We start from the raw sequence: 25,494 nt of genomic DNA, 5'->3' as shown, positions 1-25,494 counted from the left end.
CTTTTCTTTTGATTTGTAAGTGTCACAAGAACTACATAATTCAGTATATGCTTCCAGTGGAAAGCATGTAGAGGGATAAGAATATTCCTGAAGTAACTGGGAAAGAATTGGAGAGAGGATATTAGAAATTTTCTGGGGTAGGACTTACTGAGTTGTGAGTAGTTAAAACAAATAAATAAGCAAAAACACTTAACAGTAATTGCACAGTGTGTGGACACACATTCAGAAGGGGAAAAGTGGGGCAAGAACCATGAGGAGAAATTGCCATCTGGCCATCAAGGGTGTTGTTATGTTTGATATTAAAACTAGTAAGGATAAATTATGGAGTAGAGTATAAGACATTTTCAGAAAGAAAGCAACACAAGAGACTTGAGGATTTAAAACTGTGCCCAGACAAGTTCCGTTTAGTAGGAAGGCTTAGAAGTGTGGATATAGTTTAGGTGTTTTCCATGAGGAAAAGTGACTGGGAGAAACAGGAAGGAAGAGGGAGAGGGATGTGAATTTCCTGCAATCTGGGGGCAGAAGGGACAGATAAAAGTAAATTTCTCATGGATAATGTAAAGATTTATCTTTCTTTTATGTTCTCCCAAAAGATAAAGCTGTCTAAGAGTGAAACAAGTTTAGATCACTGCCCTACCAAGATAAGCTTGAGTGAGGACTCTTCTCTCTACAAACCACAAGGTACTAACCACCTTTGCCTATTAAAAAGCAATTTGAGAGTTTGAGCATATGTGTCTGTGTCTAAGGGGAGTCACTTGCTAGAACAGTCTGATTCATAGAAAGAACAAAGAAAATCAAACCCTCCAAGATGGAAGTTTCTAACAGCTATCATACCCATAGCCAATACATTAAAACTGCCTATCCACACAAAAGGTTCAACAGAATTCAAGTCAGTTTCACAAACATTTATTGAGAACATATATATGTGTGAATGTATATGTATGTATAGTAGATACATACATAAAATATATGCACTATACATTCACTATATATATATATATATATGCATATTTGAAATGGAGGGGTCTCACTCTGCTACTCTGAATTCCTGGACTCAAGCAATCCTCCTGCCTTACCTCCCCTTCAGGAAGCTGATGACTGCATGCATGCACCACTGTGCACAGCTCTGTACATTTTTTGAAAACTCATTGCCTTAAAAAAATGAATGAAGCCCACATAATAAATCTGTATGAACTCAAAGAATAATTTTATAGACTGGAGCACATCTGAAACACAGCAAAATAAGCTATGAATTAGCAAGAAACAAATTTATGAATATAGTTTTTAAATAATATTTACAAGCATCATGATAAAACTGAACAAAGGAAGAAAATATAGATGGATCTCAACTCAAACCACACTGCCCTGTTGAAGTAACTGAATGGTTCTCATAGAAGCAGTCAGTGCTACTAAGCTAAAGGTGCGCATGGATGGTCCAGCTGGAGAGCAAAGCATAATGAAAATGTGCAGAAACAGCTAGCTGCCGGAGTAATTTCCTAACATCTGCCTTATCCAAAGTACTTCTGTTATAATAGTTTCAATGTTCGGTTCACTTCACTTTGAAGCCATGTTTTGTTGATATAACTCAAAACCTCATGCTAAAGAAATGAAATCACTAAATTTTAAGTCACTTTTAAAGCATAGCCTCCTGTTTTTATTTGTTTGGGCCCGCTTCATTCTAAAGAATATTTAAGGTAGGTTTTGTCCTCCCCTCCCGCTCCTCCCTTCCTTCTCCTTTGTATTCAACTTACCAATTGTAATTGTTGCACTCCAGCTGTGGGTCAGAACTGTGCTAATATTGCATATGCTTTCATTCATTGAACAGATACTTTTAAGAATGCTTATTTTGTACTAGGCTCTGGTTGTGCAGTGTGAATGAAAACAGAAGGTAATGATCACAGTGATCTTCAAGCAGGGAGTTTCCACTACCATTTTATTATCAGGGGATCAAGACTGAGGGAGGTTAATGTTATTTGTAAAAGGGAACTTGTATTAAATGTCCTAGTCTAATTTTTCAACCTACTAAAAACGATGGCTGTAAGGATGTGACTACTTTTATCCAATTTACAGTAAGAATATCATTGCCTCTTTTAAAGTGTGGGACTTCTGCTTTAACAACTGTATCAGGGTGTGATGGACAAAGAGAAATTTTGCTTAAGCTAGGTATTTAGGTATATATAAACTGCACATTTCTAAAGTGTTACTTCGATAGGTTTTGGCATATGTGTACACCTGTGAGACTATCATCATAATCAAGATAACGAACATATCCATCTCTCTGAGAAGATTCCTCATCCGGGGATTACTTTTGTCATCCATCGCCAGCACTTCCCTCACTCCTGGGCTATCACAATTCTATTGTCCCTCACTATACAGTAGTTTGCATCCTATAGAATTTTACATGGATCATACAGTATATACTCCTTGGGTTTTGACTAGTTTATTTACTCATTCATTCATTCATTTATTCACTTATTTATTTATTTATTTATTGTGACAGGGTCTCATTGTGCAGCTCAGGCTAGCCTTGAACTTGTTGTGTAGCCCAGGCTGACTCAATCTCAAGATATTCCTTCCTCCACCCCTTAAGTGCTGGGGGTTACGGGTGTGCACCACCATACCTGGCGTGGCTCCTTTTAATCAGCATAACTGTTCAGGGGTTTATCCATGTCATTTGTATCAACAGTTTATCCCTTTTAATTATAGACTAGCTTTTCATCGTTTGATACACCCTAAGTTGTTTATCTGCTCACCTGTTGAACATGTTGGGTTGTGTTTTCAGCTTGGGGCTATTGCAAATAAAGCTTCTATGAACATTCACAGCTCTTTGGATGAACTTTTGCCTTCACTTGCCCTGGGTAGATCCCTAGGAACAGAATGGCTGGATCATAGAGGAGGTAGAAGTTTAACTTCCTATGTGGTTTTACCATTTTATTTTCTCACTAGCAGTGTATGAGAATTTCAATTTTTCTGTGGCCTCACCTACAGCTGATGTGGTTAATCTTTTTAATTTGTCCATTCCAAAAATGTATATTGTTTAGTGACATCTCATTTACATTTATCTAGTGACTGAAAACATCCAGCACATTTTCATATATTTGTTTTTGCCACTGTTGCATCTTTGCCAATTTTTATTGGGTTATTTGTTTTCTTACTGCTGAATTTTGAGAGTCCTTAATACACTTTAGATATTGGTCCTTCATTAGCTGTGTGATTTGCACATATTTCCCTCCAGTCCATACTATTCTCTTCACGGTCTTCACAAAAGAAGAAATGCTTAATTTTGAGGAAGTTTAATTTGTTCTCTTGTAGATCATGATTTTGGGTGTTGAATTTAAGAAATCTTTGCCTAACCTAAGGTTGCAAACATTTTGTCTTAATTTTTTTCTGGAAGTTTTATAGTTTTATATTCAGGACCATGATCCCTTTTGTGTTGATTTTTATACAGGCACAAGTTACAGAGCAAAGTTCTCTTTTGTTGCTACTGCTACCCTCTCTCTTCTGGATTGTTTTACACCTTTGACAAAAATCACTTGTTCATATTTGTATGAGTCTATTTCCGAAATCTGTATTCCATCCCGCTCGTCTATGTGTGTATATTTACACCACACTGTCTTGACTACTGTAGTCTTAAAGTTAGATAGCATTAAGTCCAATAACATTTTTCCCCTTTTCAAAGTAGATTTTAGCCATTATAGGCCTGTTGCTTTTCCATGTGAATGAATTTTAGGAACAGTTTGTCCTTGAATCTTTGCAAAGTTTGATTGGAATTGCATTGAATTTGTAGGTCAATATTGTGAGAATCAGGATCTAACAAAACGGAGTCTTTGAATCCATAAACACAGTATATCTCTCCATTTGTTTGGGTTATACATTTCTCTGTGATATTTTGTAGCTTTCTGTGTACAGGTCTTTTACCTCTTTATCACTAAGCATTTCATATTTTTGGTGTTTTTGTAAATGGCATTTTTCATTTTGAATTTCTGTTGTTCATTGCCGTATATAAAAGTCAGATCAATTTTTATGTTGCTTTTGTACCCTGTAATCTTGCTAAACTAATATAACTAATGAGTTTTATACAGTAGCTTAGTTACTGAATTTTCTGTAGAGATGGTAATGCCATCTGCAAATGAAGATAGTTTATTTCTCTTCCAGAAGTTTAGTATTTTTTCACGGTGCTGGGGTTTGAACTCAGGGCTTTATGCTTACAAAGCAGGTGCTCTACTGCTTCAGCCGCACCTCCAGCCCATTTTGCTCAGGTTATTTTGGAGGTGGGGTCTGGAAAACTATTTGCCCAGGCTGGCTTCGAACCACAATCCTCCTTATCTCAGCCTCCCAAGTAGCTAGGCTCACAGGTCTGAGTTACTGGTGTCTGGCAATGGTTTACTTCCTTTCTAATCTGCATGCATGACTTTTTACTTCAACAGTTTTTCACTGGCTAGAATCTACAGAAGGAATGAATCTCTGTTCACAAATCAGTATCAGGTCCTGTCAAAAGCTGCTTCTTCACACTTTCAGATGATCACATACGTTTTATTCCCTTTCTACGTTTATTTATTGATGAATAACTTTGATTTTCAAATGGTAAAGCATTCCCGAGGTAAGTCCCACTCCATCATTCACTTTGACTATATTATCCCATGTGATTTTCTAAACTTTTGTTGGAAGAATTTGCATTTATGCTCATGAGGAAGGTTGGCTTGTAGTTTTTCTTTCTTACAATGTTTCTTCTGTTTTTTGTAATTCTTACCTTATAGAATGCATTTGAGATTATTTCCTTTTTTCCATTTTCTGGAAGGATTTATCTAGAACTAGACTTCATTAACCGTTTGGTGAGATTCACCAGTTTAACCACCTGGTCCTGGACCTGTGGTCTCTCTCTCAACATCTTACTGTACTCACCTTTCACTAAAGGAGGCCCGTTCATCCTCTCTCTGGCATTCAGTTCCCAGCATCACTACTTTTGCACTTTGGGGCCATTAGTGAGTAAAATAAGGGTTCCTTGAACACAGCAGCCATACTACCACAGCCTGTCTGACAACCAAGATGCTACTAAGTGACAAGCGGGCAGGGAGCCTAGACAGCGTGGATATTCTGAGCAAAGAGACAGTGACATCCTAGGCAGGATGCAGTGGGATGGTGCAAGATTTCATCACACTGCTCAGAACCCCATGCAATTTAAAACTTACGAAGTGTACTTCTGGGATTTTTCGTTTGATGTTTCCTAACTATAGTTGACCATGGGAACTGAAGAAGGGGATAGCACAGATAAAGGGGAATTGCTGAATTATTTAACTCTTCTCTAGCCTTCCTAACATCTGGCCTACTTGTACTATCAGGTGCTGAGAGAAAGGTACTGAAACTTCTGACTATAAACATGGATTGCTCTACTTCTCCTGACAGCTCTATCAGTTTTTACTTCAAGCTCTGTTATTAGATCCATAAATCCTAAGATTAACTTCTTGATAAATTGATAATACCCTAGACTTTGTTTTTTTATTTTTAAAAAATTTTTATTATCATATTATTGTTGCACTGGGAGTTACATTGTGACATTTACAAAAGTTCTTGCAATATATCTTAGTTAAATTCACCCCCTCCATTATTCTCCTTTATTCCCCACCCCCCAATTCCTGGAACAGTTTCAACAGATCTCATTTTTCCATTTACATGCATGAGTATTTAGTATTTCCACCATATTCACCCTCCTACACCCTTTCCTCATGTCCTCCCCCCTCCCACTGGTACCAACCCCGGACAGGACATGTTTTACCTTCCTGTTCTCCATTTTTTTTAAAAAAGACAGTTTTTGTTTGTTTAGCTATACAGAGTTTCATTGTGACATTTCTGTATATATATGTATTATATCCCAAATTGGTTCATCCCCTCTATTTTTCCTCTTTCTACCTTAGTCCCCTTCTTGTGATGATTTCAACACATTTAAAAATTCTATTTTCATTCTTAAATAGGAAGTACATCAGCCATATTCACCTTCTTCCTTCTTTTATCCTCCCCCTCTCCTTAGTGCCCTCCCCTGACTGTGACCCATTTTTCACTCTTGTTCTTTGTTGTTTAGGTGTCTGTCTGTTGTTCAGTGGGATTTTTGCCTTGTTATTATACCTGTACATGCACTGTGCTTAAGTCAGTGTAGCCCCCTCCACTGCTCTTCCTTGCCCTCTTCCCCCATTCTGTGTTGCTTAGCACTTTCCGGCATGTTTCCTTGCATCATGCTTCTACACAGATGTGCTGTACTTCATCACTTGCTGTCTTTCCTTCTTTCCTCTCCCTTGGTCTCCTTTACCTGTCCCGCTTTTGGATATATGTTCTCTGTATATTTCTATGTCTATATAATATTGCTTGTATTTGCATTAGGCCTGTATTCCACATATTACCCTAGACTTTGAAATCTACTTTGTCTAATATTATTGAAGTCATTCCAACTTTCTTTAGTTAGTGTAAGGTAACATACCTATCTAATCTACTTGTGTCTTTATATTTAGTGTGCATTTCTTTTGAGTCATGCTGGTTTTTAGTCCAATCTAATCACATATGTCTTTTAATTTGGATATCTAGAACCTTTTCACTTGATGCAATTATCAATATGATTAGAGTTTAAACTATGATCATTTTATCTGTGTATTTTTCAGTGATCACTGTCCTTTGTTGTGAAATCCAGTATCTTGAAAACTATTGTCTCATGTATTTTGTCTGTTTTTGTGGTTGTTTTACGTGAGTGGGCTTTAAGTTCGTTCCAATTGCTCCATCTTGGCCTAAAGCAAAAGTCTCTCTAAAGCGTGTTTTTTAAAAATGTATTAAGATATGACTAAATATTTTTATACAAACAAATTTAAGCATTAGCATTCATAAAGTGAGTGTAATTTCTGTTGGTCCTTCATATCTTTATAAATGCTACATTCTCAGTCTATCACTTTCTGGAGGCTGTATAAATGCACCTTTTCAGAGCCAGCACCAGTGACCTTTAATTCTAGCTACCTGGGAGGCTGAGATCAGAAGAATCAGTTCAAGGCCAGCCAAAGCAATTAGTTCACAAGATCCCATCTCCAAAATAGCCAGAGCAAAATGGACTGGGAGTGTGGCTCAAGTGGCAGAGCACCTGTTTTGCAAGCATAAAGCTCTGAGTTCAAACTACGCATTTCTTAAAGAAAGCTTACATTTCATTTTGCTGTTGACACAGCTAACCCTTGGGGGAAAATGTGACCCAAAGCATTACATCGAAATATTGCTATCCTTTTTGTTTTTAAAGATTAATTTATACTATCTCCATGTTTATGCCTGTCTTCATCCAACAAATATTTACTAAACTCCTGCAAAGTCCCAGGCTCTAGTGGCACAGACACTAAAATACATGAAATATGTATTTACCTGTACTTCAGGAGGGGCCTATTTAAAATAGCAGCTTGCAGCATCCCCATACATCATCAAACAGGAATACACGCCATCAAATGGATGTTGTCTTTCTGGACAACATGATTTTATAGACTTTTTTAGAGCATGAGATTTAGGAACAGACACATTTTAGATTCCCAGCTAAGATACTAGTTGGCCGTGTTAAGAAGTTTGTGTTGCAAGCAATTCTACCATCCAGAAAGAAGTCAATTTCACTTGGTAATGATCCCAGGGATCTTGCTAACACATGCAGTCAAGTGTTATCTCTACATGTGTCACTCTATGGCCATTTCATGCCTCCTTTGTGAACTGCTAGCTTTGAGGACTTCATTAGAGATCAGATATGGTACTTTGGATCTCCTTTTTACACATTGCCAGTTAGCCACCTATTCTGGCCTGACTTGGACCTTTTAATTACAATACATTCATAAGTTTCTTGATCACATTTTGCTTATTGATCCAATACCGGTTCCTCTTGATTTGGATCACAAGTCCTGGTTATTACAATGCCATTTTTTCTTGAGACCTGCTCAGTCTGGGCCCATGTCTGGTACTCTGTTGCCATCTAGTGACACTTTGACTGCCCTTTTAAGTACTCAATGACTTAAAGAAATTCTATATTCTAATGAAGAAGGCTTTGCTCTAAATGGTTTGGAATTCTTCTTTTGAAATAGCCTTCAGGGCCCATGTGTATATTCTGGAGTCTATGGTTTGGTTTTAAATCTCAATGTCACAATTTATTATTTGACCAGGTCAAATTACTATACCTTTCTGTGCCTTCTTTCTTCTAACATGTTTGACCTTAGTGAAAGATAAAGGGAATAAATAAGGAAGGCAGCTATCTCACAGGACATTGTGAAGATAACACAAGTTAATAACGTGAAGCTAAGAACAGCATATAGTTAACTCATAATAAATGTTAGCACCATCTGGGAGACCTTGTGCAAAGCAGTCAATCTCTCTGAGCCTCAATGTTCTCATCCATGAAGTAAGATTAACGCATAACTGCCTTGAAAGTCATCACGAGGACTGAATGAAATGGTTCACGTAAAGTACATCATTTATGCCTGGTTGTAATCAGCATTTAATAAACATTGGTTGCTAAGATTACCATCACTAATCATTGGAAAATCCATGACGTATGAGGGTGACTTTGAATTTACCAAATATCCAAAGTTATTCCACTCAAGTCTGAGCAAATGTAATTGATGATAACATTTTTCTCAGGCTTCATCCTCTTTGACTCTACCACATAAAGCATTATTTTCTTGGAGCTCACACCTTCTTTAGCGTTTGTGGTTTTCCTATTCTGTTACTTCTTTAATTTCTCCTCCTCTGTGTTCCTTCATGGCTCCATTTTGCCTTACTGCCCTCTGATAATGAAAAGATCAACTTCAGCGAAGTTTTCCTCATTATACACTTTTCCTTTTAGTAACATGGTCTACCTGCATGGCTCCAACTTTCATCTTTGCTGAGAATTCTCCACTCAACCTCTCACGGTCTTTCTGGCTTTGAACCCAATCTACCCCTCAAAGTTACCATGTTCAGAGCAGAATTCATAATCTGAGTCATCCCTGCCTCTCTTCGTAGGCCTTCATTTCCAGTTTCTCACTCAGAATCACTCTGTCTTCCTTTGCAATATAGCTCGTGCTTGCTCTTTTCATTACCTGTGGTGACTGCATGGATCAGGGTCTTGTTTCTCTTTATTAGACCAGAGGCCACCAGCCTTTTTATTCTTGTGCACCTCCTTGGTAAACATATTTGGGTACAAATCTGCAATGCACATATATTTATTTGCAACTTGTATACATTTCTGCTCTATGATTATATTTATGTACATTGTTTTTAAAAAAAGAGAAAAGCAAACACTGAAACAAGAGTTAAGAATCTGAAATACTTTTTTATCTTAGATACAAAATTCTCTTTTGCTTTTCCTTTTAATAAGGGTAATGCAATTGAATGTACCCAGTTATCTATTGAAATGTTGATTTATACTTTGCAGTCCAGGTGTTTCAGGTGTTTACAGGGCTATCTCCTTTAGTGGGGATGTGTTTGTGTGTGTGTGTGTGTGTGTGTGTGTGTGTGTGTGATACTAAAGCTTGAACTCAGGGCCTCCTGCTTGCTAGGCAGGCACTTTACCACTTTAGCCACTCCGCCAGCCCCTTTAAATAACTGTATTTGGCTGATTTTTGATACCTGTTTTTAACGTCTTGCCTAGTAGAAAAAGAGAATTCTCAAAAAATGTAGATCCCCCAAAGAAAATATTGGTTGACTATAGCAAGTAAATCATAAATTTGTTTTACTTTTGTCCTGAATTATGCTAAAGTTTTTTTTGAATGCAATGTATATTTTTAATATACCTGTTTGAGATTTTGTCTGTCTGTTTTTTGGGTGGTGTTTATGTTTGTTGGTGTTTTCCCACAGATAAGAGGTATGATCAGAAGGGTTTAATGAAATGTATTTCTCTATCAATTTTTCCTAGAAATTTAACATCACATTTGTGAAAATTAATAAGTGGCCTGGGAAAATGATCAGGACCCATCTTTAAGAGAACAGAAGAGCTGGGCACCTATAGTCCTAGTTACTCGGGAGGTGGAGACTGGGAGGATCATGCTTTGAGGAAAGCCAGAACAAAAAGTTCGCAAGGCCCCATCTCAACCAATGGCTGGGTGTAGTGGTTCAGGCCAGCTGGGCATAAAAAAAGACACTATCTCAAAAAATAACCAGCACAAAAAGGTCTGGGGTTGTGGCTCAAGTGGCAGAGCACCTGCCTAGCAATCTGAGAGGCTTTGAATTCAACTCCCTATAGGAGAGAGAAAAGGAGAGAGAGAGAGAGAGACAGAGAGAGAGACAGAGAGAGAAGAGAATGCAGAAGAAAGCAGGACACAAAGCTAAAATAATTTTTATAAAATCTATTTATTTGTAGAAAAGTCATTGGAGGGAAAATGACAATACTTTAGTAGTGGTTATCTCTGGGAGATATGACAATGAATAATGTTTTCCTTTTTTACTCACACTTTCCTCTGTTTTCCAAAGCTTTAATAAATAATATTTATTAATTTTAGATCATAAAAACCTTTGTTTTAAAATAAGGTGACATCAAATATTTCTAAAAAGAAACAATTCCTGATGTACTTTGCATTTAAGCCCCCAAATTAGCTATGTTCCTTCACTGCTTGCATGTTTAGCTATGATATATATTTTATACTGTGACACTGTCATTGATGTTCTAGTTTGAAAAAAGAGTTCTACCATTAAATTGGAACCTAAAAATGCCTACCATATTGGGAAGGGAATGAATGGGATAGATGAGTGTATCAAGGGACAGAAAATATAATCTATATTTTTAAAGATCACCATAAATATGTGATTTTTCTATCTATCCTCTTCTGAAAGACAAAATGTTAGTTCAGAGCAAAGTAATGAGCAGTGAAGAAGTGAATCCATTCCACAATCTCGAAGCAGGGTTGAACAATTTTCTCAAGCCAATAGAGGACTTCTGCACCAAATTCTTTGTGGGAACAGAGGTAAACGGAAATGTCTGCTTTTAAAATTAACATTTAAGAACAGTAAAAGATACGGTTATAACCCCTGTTGTACATTTGCTGTTTGAAAGTTTATGATATTTATAGATTTTCATGCTTTAATATGCTTATTTGCATTTGAGATTTTTAGCTTTGATGTTTCATTGATTCACGTTTAAAAGATCCTTAACAAATATGGAAAAATGTATAAAATTAAGGACTCTCTTTATTAATAATTTATTGATTGACCTGTAAATATTTGTCAAATACCTTTGCTATATGGAAGAATCAATGCTAAATATCAGAAGATTTACTTATTTTTTTACTTATATTTTTATTACTTATTTATCTTATTTTGTTAGGCTAACACAAACTAGTAAGAATACAGTGAAAAACTCAGTTGAAAAGATAAATGACAACTGGATATAACAACAATGCCATTTTTCGTCACCTACTAAATAATAAATGAAACATGTTCACATTGGTCTATGCCAGTTAATCATCCAAATTGTATCTCATTTAATCTCAATAATCCTATGAGGTTGATAATATTATTCCCGTTTACAGATGAAGAAAAATGAGGCTCAGAACTTTGTTTATAGTCAGTTATTCTAATTCTTGACTCTCTTTTTTGAAAATAAGTGGGTTTTCTCCTAAGCCAAGCCACAAGGGAAGATGCCATAGCTCAGTCTCACCAGAATGCAACTTGTGTTTACACTTTGGTATTCTGATATTAATTGATGCTATAAGCTCTGGAGAGCACAGGACCTGCCAGGCACAAGGCTAGGTCCTGGAATCAGAGATGAATAGTAGAGTCTCTCTGTCCTCAGGACACTTTCTGCCCATTTTAAGGAGAAGAAACATCGAAAACTTGGTATAGCAATGCTAGTTCAGAGACCACACGGACAGGAAAGGGGAGATGTGACCCATGAGCTGACACAGTTGAGAAGAGACCAGGAGATCTGGGTGAGGGCACAATTCTATGCAGAAGTAACAGCCTGAACAATATTTTGAAGTTATGAAAGTCCAGGATTTGTCTGGGGATAGTGGAATAGTCTGGTGCAAGAGGAGAAGCTACGCCTAGAACACTGGGCTGAAGGCCAACACTGAAGGGCCTTTCCTGTCATCTTAAGTAATTAGAACTTCATTTTGTAAGTAATGGGACACCACCAAATAGATACATTTTATAACAGGTTTCACACCAAAGTATTTGAATTATTTAAAATATACATAACGTAAAGTTGTTCTTCTTAGTTGTTTTTTAGTACACAATTCAGTGGTACTAAGTACATTGTTTATTGTTGTACAGAACCTTATATCACCCCAAACTGGAGCTGTGCACCCATCAAACAATAACACATTCTCTCCTTTCCCCAGCTCCTGGCACCACCACCAAGCTTACTCTTCACTTTGTAGGTATCAAGCATTTTCTTTCTCATCTCCCCTCCCTTATCTACCATCCCAACCCATTCCTCTACCCCAAGTCCTCTTAACTCCTCTTTTCACACACCCTTCTTCTTTCTGCAAGGGGAGGGGGGGACACACAGATGACATTAGAATTAGAAGACTGCATCTGGGTGACTCTGAGTCAATTATTTTGACTCTGAGCCTCTATGTTCTCTTATAAGATGACAGTGGGGACTGCTACCTCACCCATTGTTGTTCATTGGTTCTGTCTCATTCCTCTTCACATCAAGTCCTTCTGCCTTCCCCTCTCTTTAAAATGGTCATAAGATAGAACTAGAATATGTATTACTTGTTATTTACTTGGATTAAGTTTTATGTTTCCCATTCTCAACTTTAAAAGGTAATTACTACCATATTATGCATGCATATTCCCTCTTTCTTGTAATCCACAAGTCTTTATTAAGTCCTGATTTTGTTACATTCTGTGAACAAATTACTGAATAAGATGACCAAAAACTCTGAAAACCCAGCCATTGGGACTGTTGTACATAGCACACCTCCCACAACTACCCATGTTCTCCTCATCACTGTGTGTAGGTAAAAACAAACTCATTTTTTGTTCAATATAAAATCAAGTACAGTAATACTTTTGAGACTTTCTCCCTTGTCACATTGAATTACCATGGGATTAAAATGACCTGTTGCTTTGTGCTTGTCTTGATCATAATCAGTCTTAGCTTAAGACAAAAGACATGAGGTCTCTGAAGTTGTCATTATATTCATCTGGAAACTAATATTTCTAGGAAGGTGAAGTGATCTACACCGATTGGAAAATGGAAAGAGATCCTGAAACTGGCCGATTGATGAGTAAGTCTTATGGATTGATCTGTTACTAATAAGACATTCCTGAGGACCCCTGGTCCTGGTCCTGCTAGTCGGAAGGAAGCCATCCCCAGTTCTGACTAATGCATGTGTTCATCAAAGTGAGAGCCTTTACCAAGCTGTCTAGTTGTCACCTGGGAGCTTACTAGAAATGCATATAAAAATTTTGGATCTTACCCCAGGCCCTATTGAACCCAAATCTGGACTTTTATAAGATTTGCTAGGTGGTTTGTTTTCACACCAAATTTGCACAGCACTGATTTATATGATATTTAAATCACTGAGACATTTGAGCAATTTAATTAAAAAATAACTCCCAAGATTTGGACTCTGAGCAGGTGAGTGTGTATGTGGGTTACACCCATGAGTACAGGCACCCCAATAAACAAATCTCCCTTCTTTTAATAAGTTCAGGGCTTTGGGGTTCACAACAATTACAACTACTTACTTTAAGGCTTTGATTTTTATCATGATATGAAAATGTATTTGAACTACACTTTGAAGTTTAAAATAACCATAAGCAAAGAAAGAGGTAGCTCTGGGGAGTGCCAGGCAGACAAGGGTAGCAAGAATGCCCCCAGAACACCGTATGAAAATGGTGCCACCACTGACTTGGTTTGCAGAAGGGTATCTGGTCAGCCCAGTAGGTGGGTGGTTGGACAAGTGGAAGGTGAGTAAACCACAGGGATCAGAGGTCATAGCCACAGCCTGCAAGGGACAGCTTTTGGAACTGGCATTCTTCACTTCAAACTTCACTCTATTTCAGTTCTACTGAGTCTGGCTCCAGAGACCAGAATCTGCCCTTGACCTGGGAAGGCTGTCTTTGTCAGTCATGCCTACAGGGTAGCCATTTTAATCTTCAAGCAATTCACTTCTCTTTTTTCTTCTATAGTATCTGCTGGCCAGAAACTCAAATGTGGCATCAAAAGATTAGATATGACCCAGAGGAGGGTCAAGTGCAAACAGAACCATGATTTAAAGTTGAACTCAAAATTAGATATTGGATATCAACTTTTTTTTGCACTTGTTCATGTATCCATTTAATCAATAACTCATGACTGTTAACTGTGCATGTACTGCCTACCAGGCACTGTGTAACCTGGAGGTTGTCTTCTTCACACCCTTGGGATGCAAGCTGACAACCTGATACCATGGCTTGGTTGCATACAAGTAGACACGAATTCCTCTTGGTCTCAGAGAGTCTCTTGGGGCTCCATCTCCTCCTACAGACAGCTTCCTAAACTGCTTTCAAGGAGGAATGAATAATCCATTTATATGAAAACCAAAGGCAATAAAATTAAAATCTAAAAGCTTTATGTAGGAACCTCGCTGAGGTTGGTTTTCTCTTTCCTTCTCACTTTCATTCGTTCACCAAATCATTATTGAGAACCTACTGTGTTCCAGACACTGGAGATATAAAGATGGTTAAGATAATATCTTTTCCAAAGAATTTCCATTATCTATTGGAAAAATCAGACAAATAAACAAATGCTGGTATTGCTATGTCATTTTTGCTATGATTGTAAGCATACAAAGTCTTGTGGGAGCCTGGGGAGGAGCCAACTCTCTTGGGCTATTAGGAAACCATCCAGCTAAGGAAAGACACAGTTAAGCAGGGTCTTAAAGTGTGGATTGGAATTCTTCAGATGGGTAAGATGAGAAAGACACCAGTAGAAAGAGTAACAATGATAGAGACATGGAGACCCAAAAGAGAGGTAGACATTCAAGAAAGAGGGGAACTCATGGCTAAAGTATAGCAATAGAAATGGCAAAAGCAACAGGAAAGGTGACAAGAAGGCCATTTGGGTACAGATGGCAAAGAGCCTTGAGTGCCCTTCTCAAAGCTTTAGACTTTACAATAGAGTCATCCATATAGTCAGAAATCACCCTTGCAGGACAGCAAAAGCTGGATTAGTTTATTGGTAGGACTCGTAATGGAAACAGAATGACCTCTTGAAATATCCCAACTGAGAGATGGTGAAGCCTGGAGGACAGATATGGTAACAGGATGAGTAGTGGGGAAATGTGGGAAAGAGTGAGTTTGGCCAGGCAGGACTTTGTGGCTAATGGGATGTGAGTAGTAAGGACAAAGAGGAGTTGTGTTGCTTTTAATTTCTTGACATTTAGCTCATTCGAAAAAAAAAAAAAGGCAATAGCTTTTAGCCACTGACTATCGGATTATGATACTTTTAACCACAGTCAAGTATTTTATAGCATGAAAAGCTGGACAATGCTGTTATTCTCATTGAATGATGATTGAAGCTCGTGGAGAGTCAGTGTGCAGATGCTCTGACCTATAAACCATGTGCCCTGTTTACATCCTGGGAACTGGAGATGTTTTGTTGGACACTCCCAGTCCATGTCTTTCATAAACACCATGGGGGTTTCCTGAGCAAAGATGAGGAATCGCTATGACCCGATCCCTCTTGATCAGCTGATCTCAAATGTACAACCAGGCTGGAAGGAGAATTTCTTCTTGAGAGAAACTTCTGGAATACAGATTACCCCTTCTCTACAGATAGAGAAGGCCAAATCAAACATTTCCAGATGCTCTAAGGGACAGGCCAAGAAATGCAGCTAGCCAGTGATGACAGTTAACATAATTATTTCATGGAGTCCACCCTCACATCATCTATACAGCACATCTCACGTGCCAGGCACTCTTTCAAGCACTTTGCATGGATTAACTCAAGTGATCCTCACAGAAGCCCTATGGGGTTGCTGCCATAGGTGGCCATGTCAGCATTTGAACCCAGACATTCTGTCACCAGACTCTGTGCTCTTTACCACATCACTGTACTGAATCCCACATTAGATAATGACTCTGGAAACTGCCTTTTGTTTATTGTCATTTTCTTCTAACAACCTGGCCTGGAGGCTCTGCACTCCATTTAATAACTTAAGGATAGCTCCAGTCATTGCTGAATGGCACACAGGTCTTTCAAAGGACAAAAGGAGAAAAAAAGTCATTATGAGCTGTTATTTTAAAGAACAAACCTAACAGCTGTTAGTATTGCTATCACTGATAATCAGTACAGTTTCCAGGGGCCTCCAGACTCCTGGACAGCCCTGCTAACCTAGGTGAGGAGGTTGTCTAGGGAAGCCACTGACCCTGAGGGTGATACCAGACTGAAAAACAGGAGCAGCAGCTGGAAGAAAGCTGCTGATTTCTGGAGGTCTTGTGCCTTGCTGAGAATCTTCTAGACCACTCAAGAAGGTCTTAGAAGTATGTCTTCTGTGCTGTCTTCTAGAAAGGGGATCAGTTGGGGGAAAATTGTCCTTTTTTTAAAAAAAAATCCAGGAGAGCTATATTTTTTATATTTATTTTTCTTACCTTGAAATTTTTCTTTTAAAAAATCATTCATTGTGGTAGAAGACAAGTGAAATGATCTTAACCATTTTCAAGTGTACAGTTGAAGGACGTGCATACAGACTGGTAACCATCTCCAGCACTCTTCTCCATATCCAGGAAATACTAACTCTTTGTTCTCCTTTCCCCCAGCCCCTGGCAACTACCACTCTACTTTTTGCTTCTATAAATTTACCTAATGTAGGTGCCTAAGTGAAGCCATGAAGTATTTATCCTGTGACTGGCTTATTTCCCTCAGCACAGCGTCCTCAAGGTTCATCTATGTTGTAACATGTCAGAATTTCCTGACTTTTTAAGGTTGAATAATACTCCCTCGTATATTTCATTTTGCTTGCCCATTCATCCATCAATAAACACTTCTCCCTTTTGGTTAGCACAAATAGTGCTATGAATGTGAGTGGACAGATACCTCATGAAGACTCTAAACTTCTCACAAGATGTAGTAGGTGTTTTTCTGCTTACTGTCCCATCAGGTTTCTGGGTGGGGGGAGGGTTGGTTCCACATAACATTAATACCATGAGGTCACAAATCAGTGTGTGGTTCCATTATAACATAGCTAAACATCGTAATGTGGCCTTGACTAGGGTAAGTTTTCGTGGCCATCCTTGGAGCTTTGTGAACTACACGAAATGAGGAGCTCACAAATATTTCCTGACCATCCACTCTTCTCCACTGCACCTTAATCCATGCCACCAGCCTCTGTTGCCAGAACCACTGCAGCAGCCTCCTCTGGTGTCTCCACTTCATTCTATCTCCAACCCATTCTCCTCACAGCAGGCAGAGAACATCTGAAAATCAATGCACTTGTCTCACTTCTAGGCCTAAAAGACTCAGAATACACTGCATGTGTACCAGGGTCTTTCCTGTAAGACCCTATCTGGTCAGAGTGCTCCTTGACCCCATTCATTTCATGTCTTGTGCTGAGACCACCAGACTCCAGTACTACTGTCTGCCTTAAGTGCACAAAGCACTGAGCACTTCTCTTCTTAGGACTTGGGTGTGTGTTGTCTCTCTGTCTGGAATGATCTTTCACACCAAAATCTTCCTATGCCCAACTGTCCTTGGGCCTGGGTGGCTTCTTTCTAGGGAAGCCTTTTCTGAGCATTCAGTCTGAATTGTGAATGGCCCTGTCATCCTTTCCTGTAATATTTTTCTTTCATGAGGCAGTGTTTTAAGGACATATTTTAGGATTTCCTTATAGAGTATTTGTCTTTCCCACTAGATTGTAAGCTCCATGAGGATAGGATCGTGTTGGCTTCCTGGCCATTGTTTACCCATCTATCTTCAGCACTTGGCACATGCAGGCTATCTACTGAGTGAGCTAACAAATGGGTAAATGAATAAGGACATGAATAATTTCTCTGACCTGAAAAGTGCGTTGATGGGAATTCCCTGGACTTGCTGTAAAAAGAGGAGGAACCATCTATTAACAGTTTCATTTACCCCAAAATGACCTTTTGCATTTCAACAGCAAAGAAGCCAGTGAGCCTCTACACAGTCCATGATGGAGCTGTCCACACGGTTCAGAGATCACCTTTTTACAGTGACATTATCCTCACCATTGGGGGGTGGAATGTAGCCATCTGGAAAGAGGATGTGATGGTAAGTCGCATGGACCGTGGAGGAGTGGGTGTGTGACACTTTTTTATTGGGAAAGACAATGGGAACAATGGTATGCTCTGACATCACAGTGCCTTTGGGGCACTTTTTAGAGAAATTAAAACAGATGGTCTAGGCTCCAGTTTGTCAGCAGACACTGTTGTGAAAACACAACCGTTTGCTTTTCTTTCCTGAGGGAAGTAAACAACATAATAAGGCCCTTGTTCTGTGAAACTTAATAGTCTTTTCTTGGAAATAAATACTGTGGGCAGTTGACTCCACTCATATTTTTGCCTCAGTTTAAAATACAAAATGGGATTCTGATTATGAGATGAAGGTCCAAGGGGAAGCACTGAGTCCATCATCTTTTCTTCTCCACCAGGAGCACATAGGCAGGTTGAGAAAGTGGGAGTGAGGAGCCCATCATCAGGCCAATCAGAGTTCGTGCAGACATCCATGGGTCAAAGTGAGCCAGGAGCAAGGGTCTGGTTAAGATTAAGAGAGGGGCCAGATTCAGGCAAACTGCCCCAAACTAGAAACAGTGATAAAATCCAGTGAAACAAGAATCTGAGAAAATTGGAAATCGGTGCTTTTGGTGGGAGAACTGCTATGTACCTTTGGTGAGAAATTTCAGATAATCAAAATCCAAAATTGTGTGCTTCACAGCTGGAATGTGAGTACCCATAGACCTAATTGTTCCTCTCTGGATCTCTAACTCACATAAGTTTATATTCTATACACACACACATAATGTGTGCCAATGTTTATAAAATTTTGTCATTAAAACATGAAACTTACATGGCTATCCATCAACAGGCTTTATGTCAGCTACTTTATATCGACGTGCTCTGTGTGCTTAATGTTTTTGTGGTGAGCATGTTTTGTAGTTTGGAAAAAAACAAAGAAACTTCAGGCAAGATTTTTCAAAGACTATGCAGGAACCAAGAACCTGGTTACCCATAGAAACTGAACGAACTGGGAGAAGTGGGCAGAAGAGGTTTGGATTGTGACCTTAGGGAGTTCAGGATTCCATGCCTTTCTTCTTTCCTACATACATGTTGGAGAGTGAGAGACAGCCCTATGGTTTAGTGTAGTCACTGCAGATTAAGTAGACAATTGGACATATCTAGTTGGTAGATGGAACCTGACAGTAGGAAGAAATTAGATGCCAGTCTTCTTTCTGCATGAAAATCTCTCAAGTTAGCAAATTACCCCAAGGTAGAGAAAAGAGAAGATGATCGCATGATGCTGTGGTAGTCTAAAATCTCTTCCAAATGTATTTATGAGTCACCAGATACCCCATCTGAAGTTATTCATTGAGAATTGGTGAGCCCTGCTGTTGATTTGTAACATGTAGCTCACAGCTGCAACTGACAAACTCTTTGTTTGCGTTTGCTGGTAACCATAGATGCTTCCATGGGAAACAAATATCTGATAGCAAAGTAAAGGTATAAGTAAAATTTCCTGATAATCTGTATTACCTAACATCCACAAATCACAGAAACACCAATGGATTTAGAAACAGCCAGGTTATTAGGACCATCAGCAACTCAATTGGAAAGGTTTGGTCTTTTCCGAAAAAACAACCAAAACAAACAAAAAATAGCTTATGAAAACAAATAGGAAACAAAAAAAGTTTGCCTTATATAAAAACCCTATCACAAAAGTAAGTAAAGCTGGGCACCATTTGTTCATGCCTATAATCCTAGCTACTTAGGAGGGAGAGATCAGGAAAATCAAGGTTCAAAGCCAGCTCCAGGCAAATAGTTTGAGAGACCCTATCTCAAAAATACCCAACACCAAAAAGGGCTGGTGGAGTGACTCAAGTGGTAGAGTGCCTACCTAACAAGCATGAGGCCTCGAGTTCAAACTCCAGTACAGCAAAAAAGAAAAAAGAAAAAAAAAAAGAAGGAAGACTTTCTAGAAGGATAATTTTGCTGTTGAATTATGGCCACCTGACTTAAAGAAAAACATTGTGAGTTTCCCTCTGGTAATAACAAAAGCTTTAATTTGTCTTTTTAAATTTTCATTTAAAGACTGGACCCCTCCTTCAGTCATGCTGTGCCCCAAAAAGATATACCTCGGGACACTGGTCCCTCACAAGGCCCGGAGTGTTCTACATTGGTCGGGAAGACGGATACATTGATATCTGGGACCTTCTGGAGAAAACCCACGAACCAGCCCAGTCACAAAATATTTGCATAACTATGATCACCTGCATCAAACCCTGTACCTTTTCTGGTATGTTCATTTAATCAAATCATTTTGGATAACTCAGGAACATTTTGACATTCATCTGGAAAGCCTCCGATGTTTTTTCTCAGGTTTCTGCTTTTCTTCCCACCCCTCCTTTTCCACCTCTTCCTTTCTCACACTTTTTTCCTTCTCTTTTCCAATCTTCCCTTTCCATTCTTCCTCTTCTTTTGTCTTCCCTCTTGTTCTAAATCTTGGATACGCACTGAGATTCTCTCATTGTTTTGACTCACCAATAATGATTTCTGAGACATATTTAGCACGTCAAGCCAAGACTGGGTTTGAACCACACCATGGAAAGCATCCTGCTCGTTGTCTCCAGGTCAGACAGGGTGATCCTAAATCTCTGCTACTTTTTGCTTCTTTTCCATATAGCATAACTGTGTTTCTTTAGCTTTTCACTGTAAGTCACATTTTTCAACATTACATCCCTTGTGGTTCTCCTGTGGGTGAATCAGGTAATTCTCTTCGAGAGATCGAATGATCCTGTAGGATTGTGTCTCTTTAAACCTTAATATTCGGATTAAGTATGAAGGAAAAGCAATGTAAGAGAAAGCAAGCCTAAATTCAAACATGTGTCTATGGAAAAGTCATTTACTGGGCTGGTGGAGTAGCTCAAATGGTAGATTACCTGCCTTGCAAGGGTGAGGCCCTGAGTTCAAACCCCAGTAACACCAAAAAAAGAAAAGTAATTTATTTCCTTTGTTCCAAGTTTTTTGTTTCACCCAAATAGTACTTTCAGTATAAATCCAGTATTTTTGCCTTTTCTAAAAGAAGTTTTCCTTTCTTTCCAAAGGTGTACAGGCACAAATTTGCCATCTTATTCATTTCTCTCACAGAAGCATTATATCTGGAACCTCAGTCTGCAGAAATTTCTAGAGTGTCACAGCCTGGTTACTGCCTTACTTATGTGTCATCAAAGTGTGTTTTTCCATGTGGGTTCAAAACTGCCTCTGTCCCTATAAGGGTTGTGAGTCCAGGATTCCGCAGTGTGAACCTCTGACAGAGAGAAGAAGGAAGCCTCATTTTCCATGAAGAAATAGAAAATCCAAATTATCATACGCTCTGTATGTTTTACTTAGTCTAAATGCTTCAAGTAAGCGATCTGGTTTCATAAGAGAGACTCTGTGGTTCTGGCTGTGCCTTTGAAAGGAGTCTGGATGGTGATATCCTTAGCTCTTGCTGTGCTGGTGAAATGTGTGGCAGGACTTTGCTTTGGGAATCTGGCCAGGTACTCTCCCAGCTTTCTTCTCAAGGCCCGGTGCAGAGCTCCCCAGCATTCTCCCTGGACAGACACCAGGAAGCAAGAGTTGAGGGGCAGAGACACTGACAAAGGCTCAGAGTCTTACTCAGCTTTCATCTCCTCAACTGGAAAAAATGACTAACCTATTTCTGTGGTCCAGTCATGAACAGATGATGAGGTTGACCACACTGTGACCACAGCAGGTCCTTTGGGAAACCACAGAACAAAACACACTTCATGTTTGGCCTCTTACCATGGCTTTCTGTTTGCTGAATCTTCCTGTTTTTTTAACCTTTCAGCTAAGCAGCAGTTTGTAGCTGTAGCTGATTATTATGGAACTCTGCATATATTGGAAATTCCTTGGACATTAAGTCGCCCTTCCACCAACGAGGTTAGTAACTTTTGGCTTTGAATATTTCTGTGATCCAATATTGCTGAGGCATATCTTAAAAGTGTGTTTAAAATGGCAACATTTTTGCTTTACAAAATCACAAGAGTCTTATGCAGTCAAAAATGAGAGGATACAAGGATTATAGGCCCATATAATCCCAGCTGCTTGGGAAGTAGAGATCAAGAAGTAAACTACTTTTGAGGCCCTGATCTCAGATAAGATATTCATATTCTTGTTGTTTGAGTTTAAAAGTTTGAAGCTAGAAAAATGGAAGACAAATCAAAACAATAAAATAAACCTGAGACACAAGGGAAGCAAAGTAAAAGGAAGCCTAAACTCTGAGAAAGGGATTAATTTGAGGAGTCATAATCATCAAATATTATTTTTAGGCTATAACTGAACTTCAGACTCATAACTTCAGTGTCCTTCCCTGACAACTCTGTTGACATTTTTATGCATATTTCCATCATCCTCCCAGCTCAGCAAGCTGCAGGCAGCACTCCCACCCCTATTGCCACCCAAGTGTTCAAGCAATGTTACTAACGAGGTTAAAAAAGATCAGTGAAGAGAAACACATAAGCATATCTACAACCAACATTAAATAGATTGCAATCTGTTGCAAGTCTCAACAGCAGCCCAATAACCAGCAGGCAACAGGTTTTCTTCTCCATATCCCCAGGTTGTCTCTCCATGGTTTCAGCCTGCATGCTAAGCATCCCTGGGGCCAAGGAGCTCAGCTCTGCTTCCTGTCCCTTTAGGGTCTCCATTCATATCTGCAGCTGGGTTTTCCAAGTTCAGCTGGTGACCAGTCTTAGGAGTGGGAAAGAAGAAAAGAGGAAAAAAGCAATTCCCAAGTATTTCTACTACAAAATTGCAGGGTTTTTTGCAGCACTCTCTTTCCTAGAAATCTCCAAGTCACAACAACCTAAATCTAAGGACAGTAGCCCACCAAATGGAACTAGCTTCTCTGGTAGTGGGCTGGGGGCACAACATATGTTCCAAAACATATTTGCCCAAAGGGTTAGAAGTTTCCCAAAGTAGATAATCTGCCTCCGGATGAGGAAGGGGGTCATGAGGTATTGATCAGGTAACCTACCCAACTACAAGCAGCAGGAATCTAACAGAACCTTGAGAAAACATGGGGGCGTCCCTGTGATCACCTTGCCGTGCCTTTGTTTCTAACAGATATCAAGTGTTAACCACTACTTTGAAAGAGAAGTCAAGCACCTGGAATATGTACAGCAGCGCAAAATTATTCGTGAGCAAGAAAAGAAAGAAATGGAGCTGGAGAGGGAGCAGAAAAAAGTCGTAAGTTAAATTTCAGAATTGAAAGTTACCTTCCTTTCACACCAGTGGCAAGACGTTTGTTCAGTTCACTCACAGTTTCCACAGGAATATTCTGCTTTTCACAGTCTTCTCTTGTTTTTATGAGAGTCGGGAGGGCATTGCTTTGATTTCCTAGCTTACCAGAAGTGAAAGCTGCCAGTCGGACACCTAGGGAGAGTCTATCCAATTCAAGTTTCTGTAATTTACTGTCATATCAAAGTCCTTTAGTAGTCATACCATGATTCAAAGTATGAATGTTGTCATTGTATAGATTTTTTATACCTAATGAATAATGCATTAAAAGAAGTTAGTACAGAAAGAGCTCAAGACACATAGGCTCAAATCTCAACGTTGCCATTTAGTAGCTATGAAATCTGAATCGATGCTCTCACCTTTGCTGAGCTTCAGCTGTCTTGTCTGCAAAATGGGCATCGCCACTGGTGATTACCGTGGGGCTTTCAGTTAATAACCCGACACATAGTCAGCTGTCATCAAATGAGAACTATTGGAATAGAGTGGCAGAGAGATGATGGGGAGCCAGAGAGATGAGTGTTACTACAATATAACATCCTGGTGCTGTGAAATTTGAAACAAGAGAAATTGGTACAGGACACATCCATCTTCAATTACCAAAAGGAGCCTGGCGCTCTGACACCCTTGTGCTCCCCCCTTCTCAGCCTCTCTGTTTAAAATCAGTTCATTGGTGTTCCCTTAAGCCACCAGAATTTGGGGCTTTAAAATATTCTGTGAATTCATTCTTCTCTCTTTCTTGCTTGAGGTCATCTCAGTTTATATTTCCACTTACTTCTCTTTTGCTCATTTCCTGCCCTGCCTTTTTATCCCCATAATTTTATCATTGATCCCATCTGTGGTCTCCTTACAGCCACATATATAGCATCCTCCAACAATACACTTCATGGGGGGCACAAGGTCTCTGTTAAAAGCACCAGCATGTGGAAATATTGTAACGTACTGTGTTAGCCAATAGATTAACATTATCACTTACTGATAGACACTAATCAGTGCAATAAAAGCAAAGTGGCATGCTTCAAAAGCATTGTTTAGTGCTGACAAAGTATAAAATAATACCAGTTAATTAACTTTTCATTGTGTTTTACTGCTGCAAACAGACTGATCTTGGTTTTTTGCATACTTAGAAACATTGGTTGAAATTCTGTAGTGGGCACTAATCTGCCATCCTTGTTCTATCAGCAATTTACCATAATTGCTATGAGTGTGTAAATACCAAGCTGTGTCAGAGGACGCTCAGAGAGCTGTAGACAATCCAAAAAATAACTTGCATGTGGAATACCTTTGTTCAATACGGAATATTACCATAATCACAGCTTAAAGCATATCATGCTCTCTACTTTTCAAAAGTGTTTCCAACTCCTTCTTATAACATCATTCCCATTTGATATTTTCTTTTAAATAGAGCTGCCACCTTTCAATTTTTCTCTGGAACTAAACTATGGATAAACGAATGAATTGAAAGGGGCTCCTCTGTTACATTTGAAAAAGGTCACTAAGGAAAAATAATGTTAATCAGAAATGTCTCCTTATAGCCACAAGAATCTTGGAGGATTGCAGTGGGGATTAAATGAGTCAAAATATTTACTGCACTAAGCCAGCAGCTGGCACACAGAATGTGCTAGCAGGCGTGCATTATTAGAATGATTACTGAGGATAGGGAGGGTGACACATCTCTCCAGCAAGGCTGGTCTTCATGAGTGCCCTTCAGGAACCGGAGATGAGGCTTCAATCCATAGACCGAGGGAAATTGTGTCTCAGCTCCTTGCAGCCGTAGAGTCTGGATGCAGCTCACTTCTTAAAGGATAGTAGCAATTACAGCTCTAAAGCATACGAGATGGAAATTTTTCTAACTGGAATTACAGCTGAGAACTCAAACTAGGAAAAGTAAGAGTTGCCATATTGATATATGATAGTCCTCCATGTTGAGGAAAGGGAGACTTGAAAATAATTCTGCAACCTCTAGTCAATCACCCTCCAGCCCACGTAAGAAAGGCAAGCGTTATAGGGAAGAAGACTGGAAGAGTGCCTGCCTTCCTTCCTACCTTCCTCGCTCCCTCT

The 25,494-nt window shown here is 39.1% G+C and overlaps 1 protein-coding gene across 1 annotated transcript in view; it reads left to right on the top strand.

Annotated features, from left to right (window-relative positions):
* The window catches only part of Dnai3 (dynein axonemal intermediate chain 3), a 76,358-nt gene that overhangs the window by 48,628 nt on the left and 2,236 nt on the right, over positions 1-25,494 (top strand). Inside the window, exons 16-22 of the mRNA XM_074079561.1 lie at positions 594-688; positions 10,781-10,934; positions 13,142-13,205; positions 18,063-18,193; positions 20,227-20,431; positions 21,986-22,077; positions 23,263-23,385. Of these exons, the coding sequence (XP_073935662.1) occupies positions 594-688; positions 10,781-10,934; positions 13,142-13,205; positions 18,063-18,193; positions 20,227-20,431; positions 21,986-22,077; positions 23,263-23,385 (864 nt within the window). The remainder of the gene's footprint in view (positions 1-593; positions 689-10,780; positions 10,935-13,141; positions 13,206-18,062; positions 18,194-20,226; positions 20,432-21,985; positions 22,078-23,262; positions 23,386-25,494) is intronic.

This window comes from Castor canadensis, chromosome 7 (assembly GCF_047511655.1).
Source record: "Castor canadensis chromosome 7, mCasCan1.hap1v2, whole genome shotgun sequence".
In the NCBI taxonomy this organism is placed as follows: Eukaryota; Metazoa; Chordata; class Mammalia; order Rodentia; family Castoridae; genus Castor; species Castor canadensis.
Note: the sequence above shows the minus strand (reverse complement) of the source record. Positions and strands in the feature narration are given on the sequence as shown.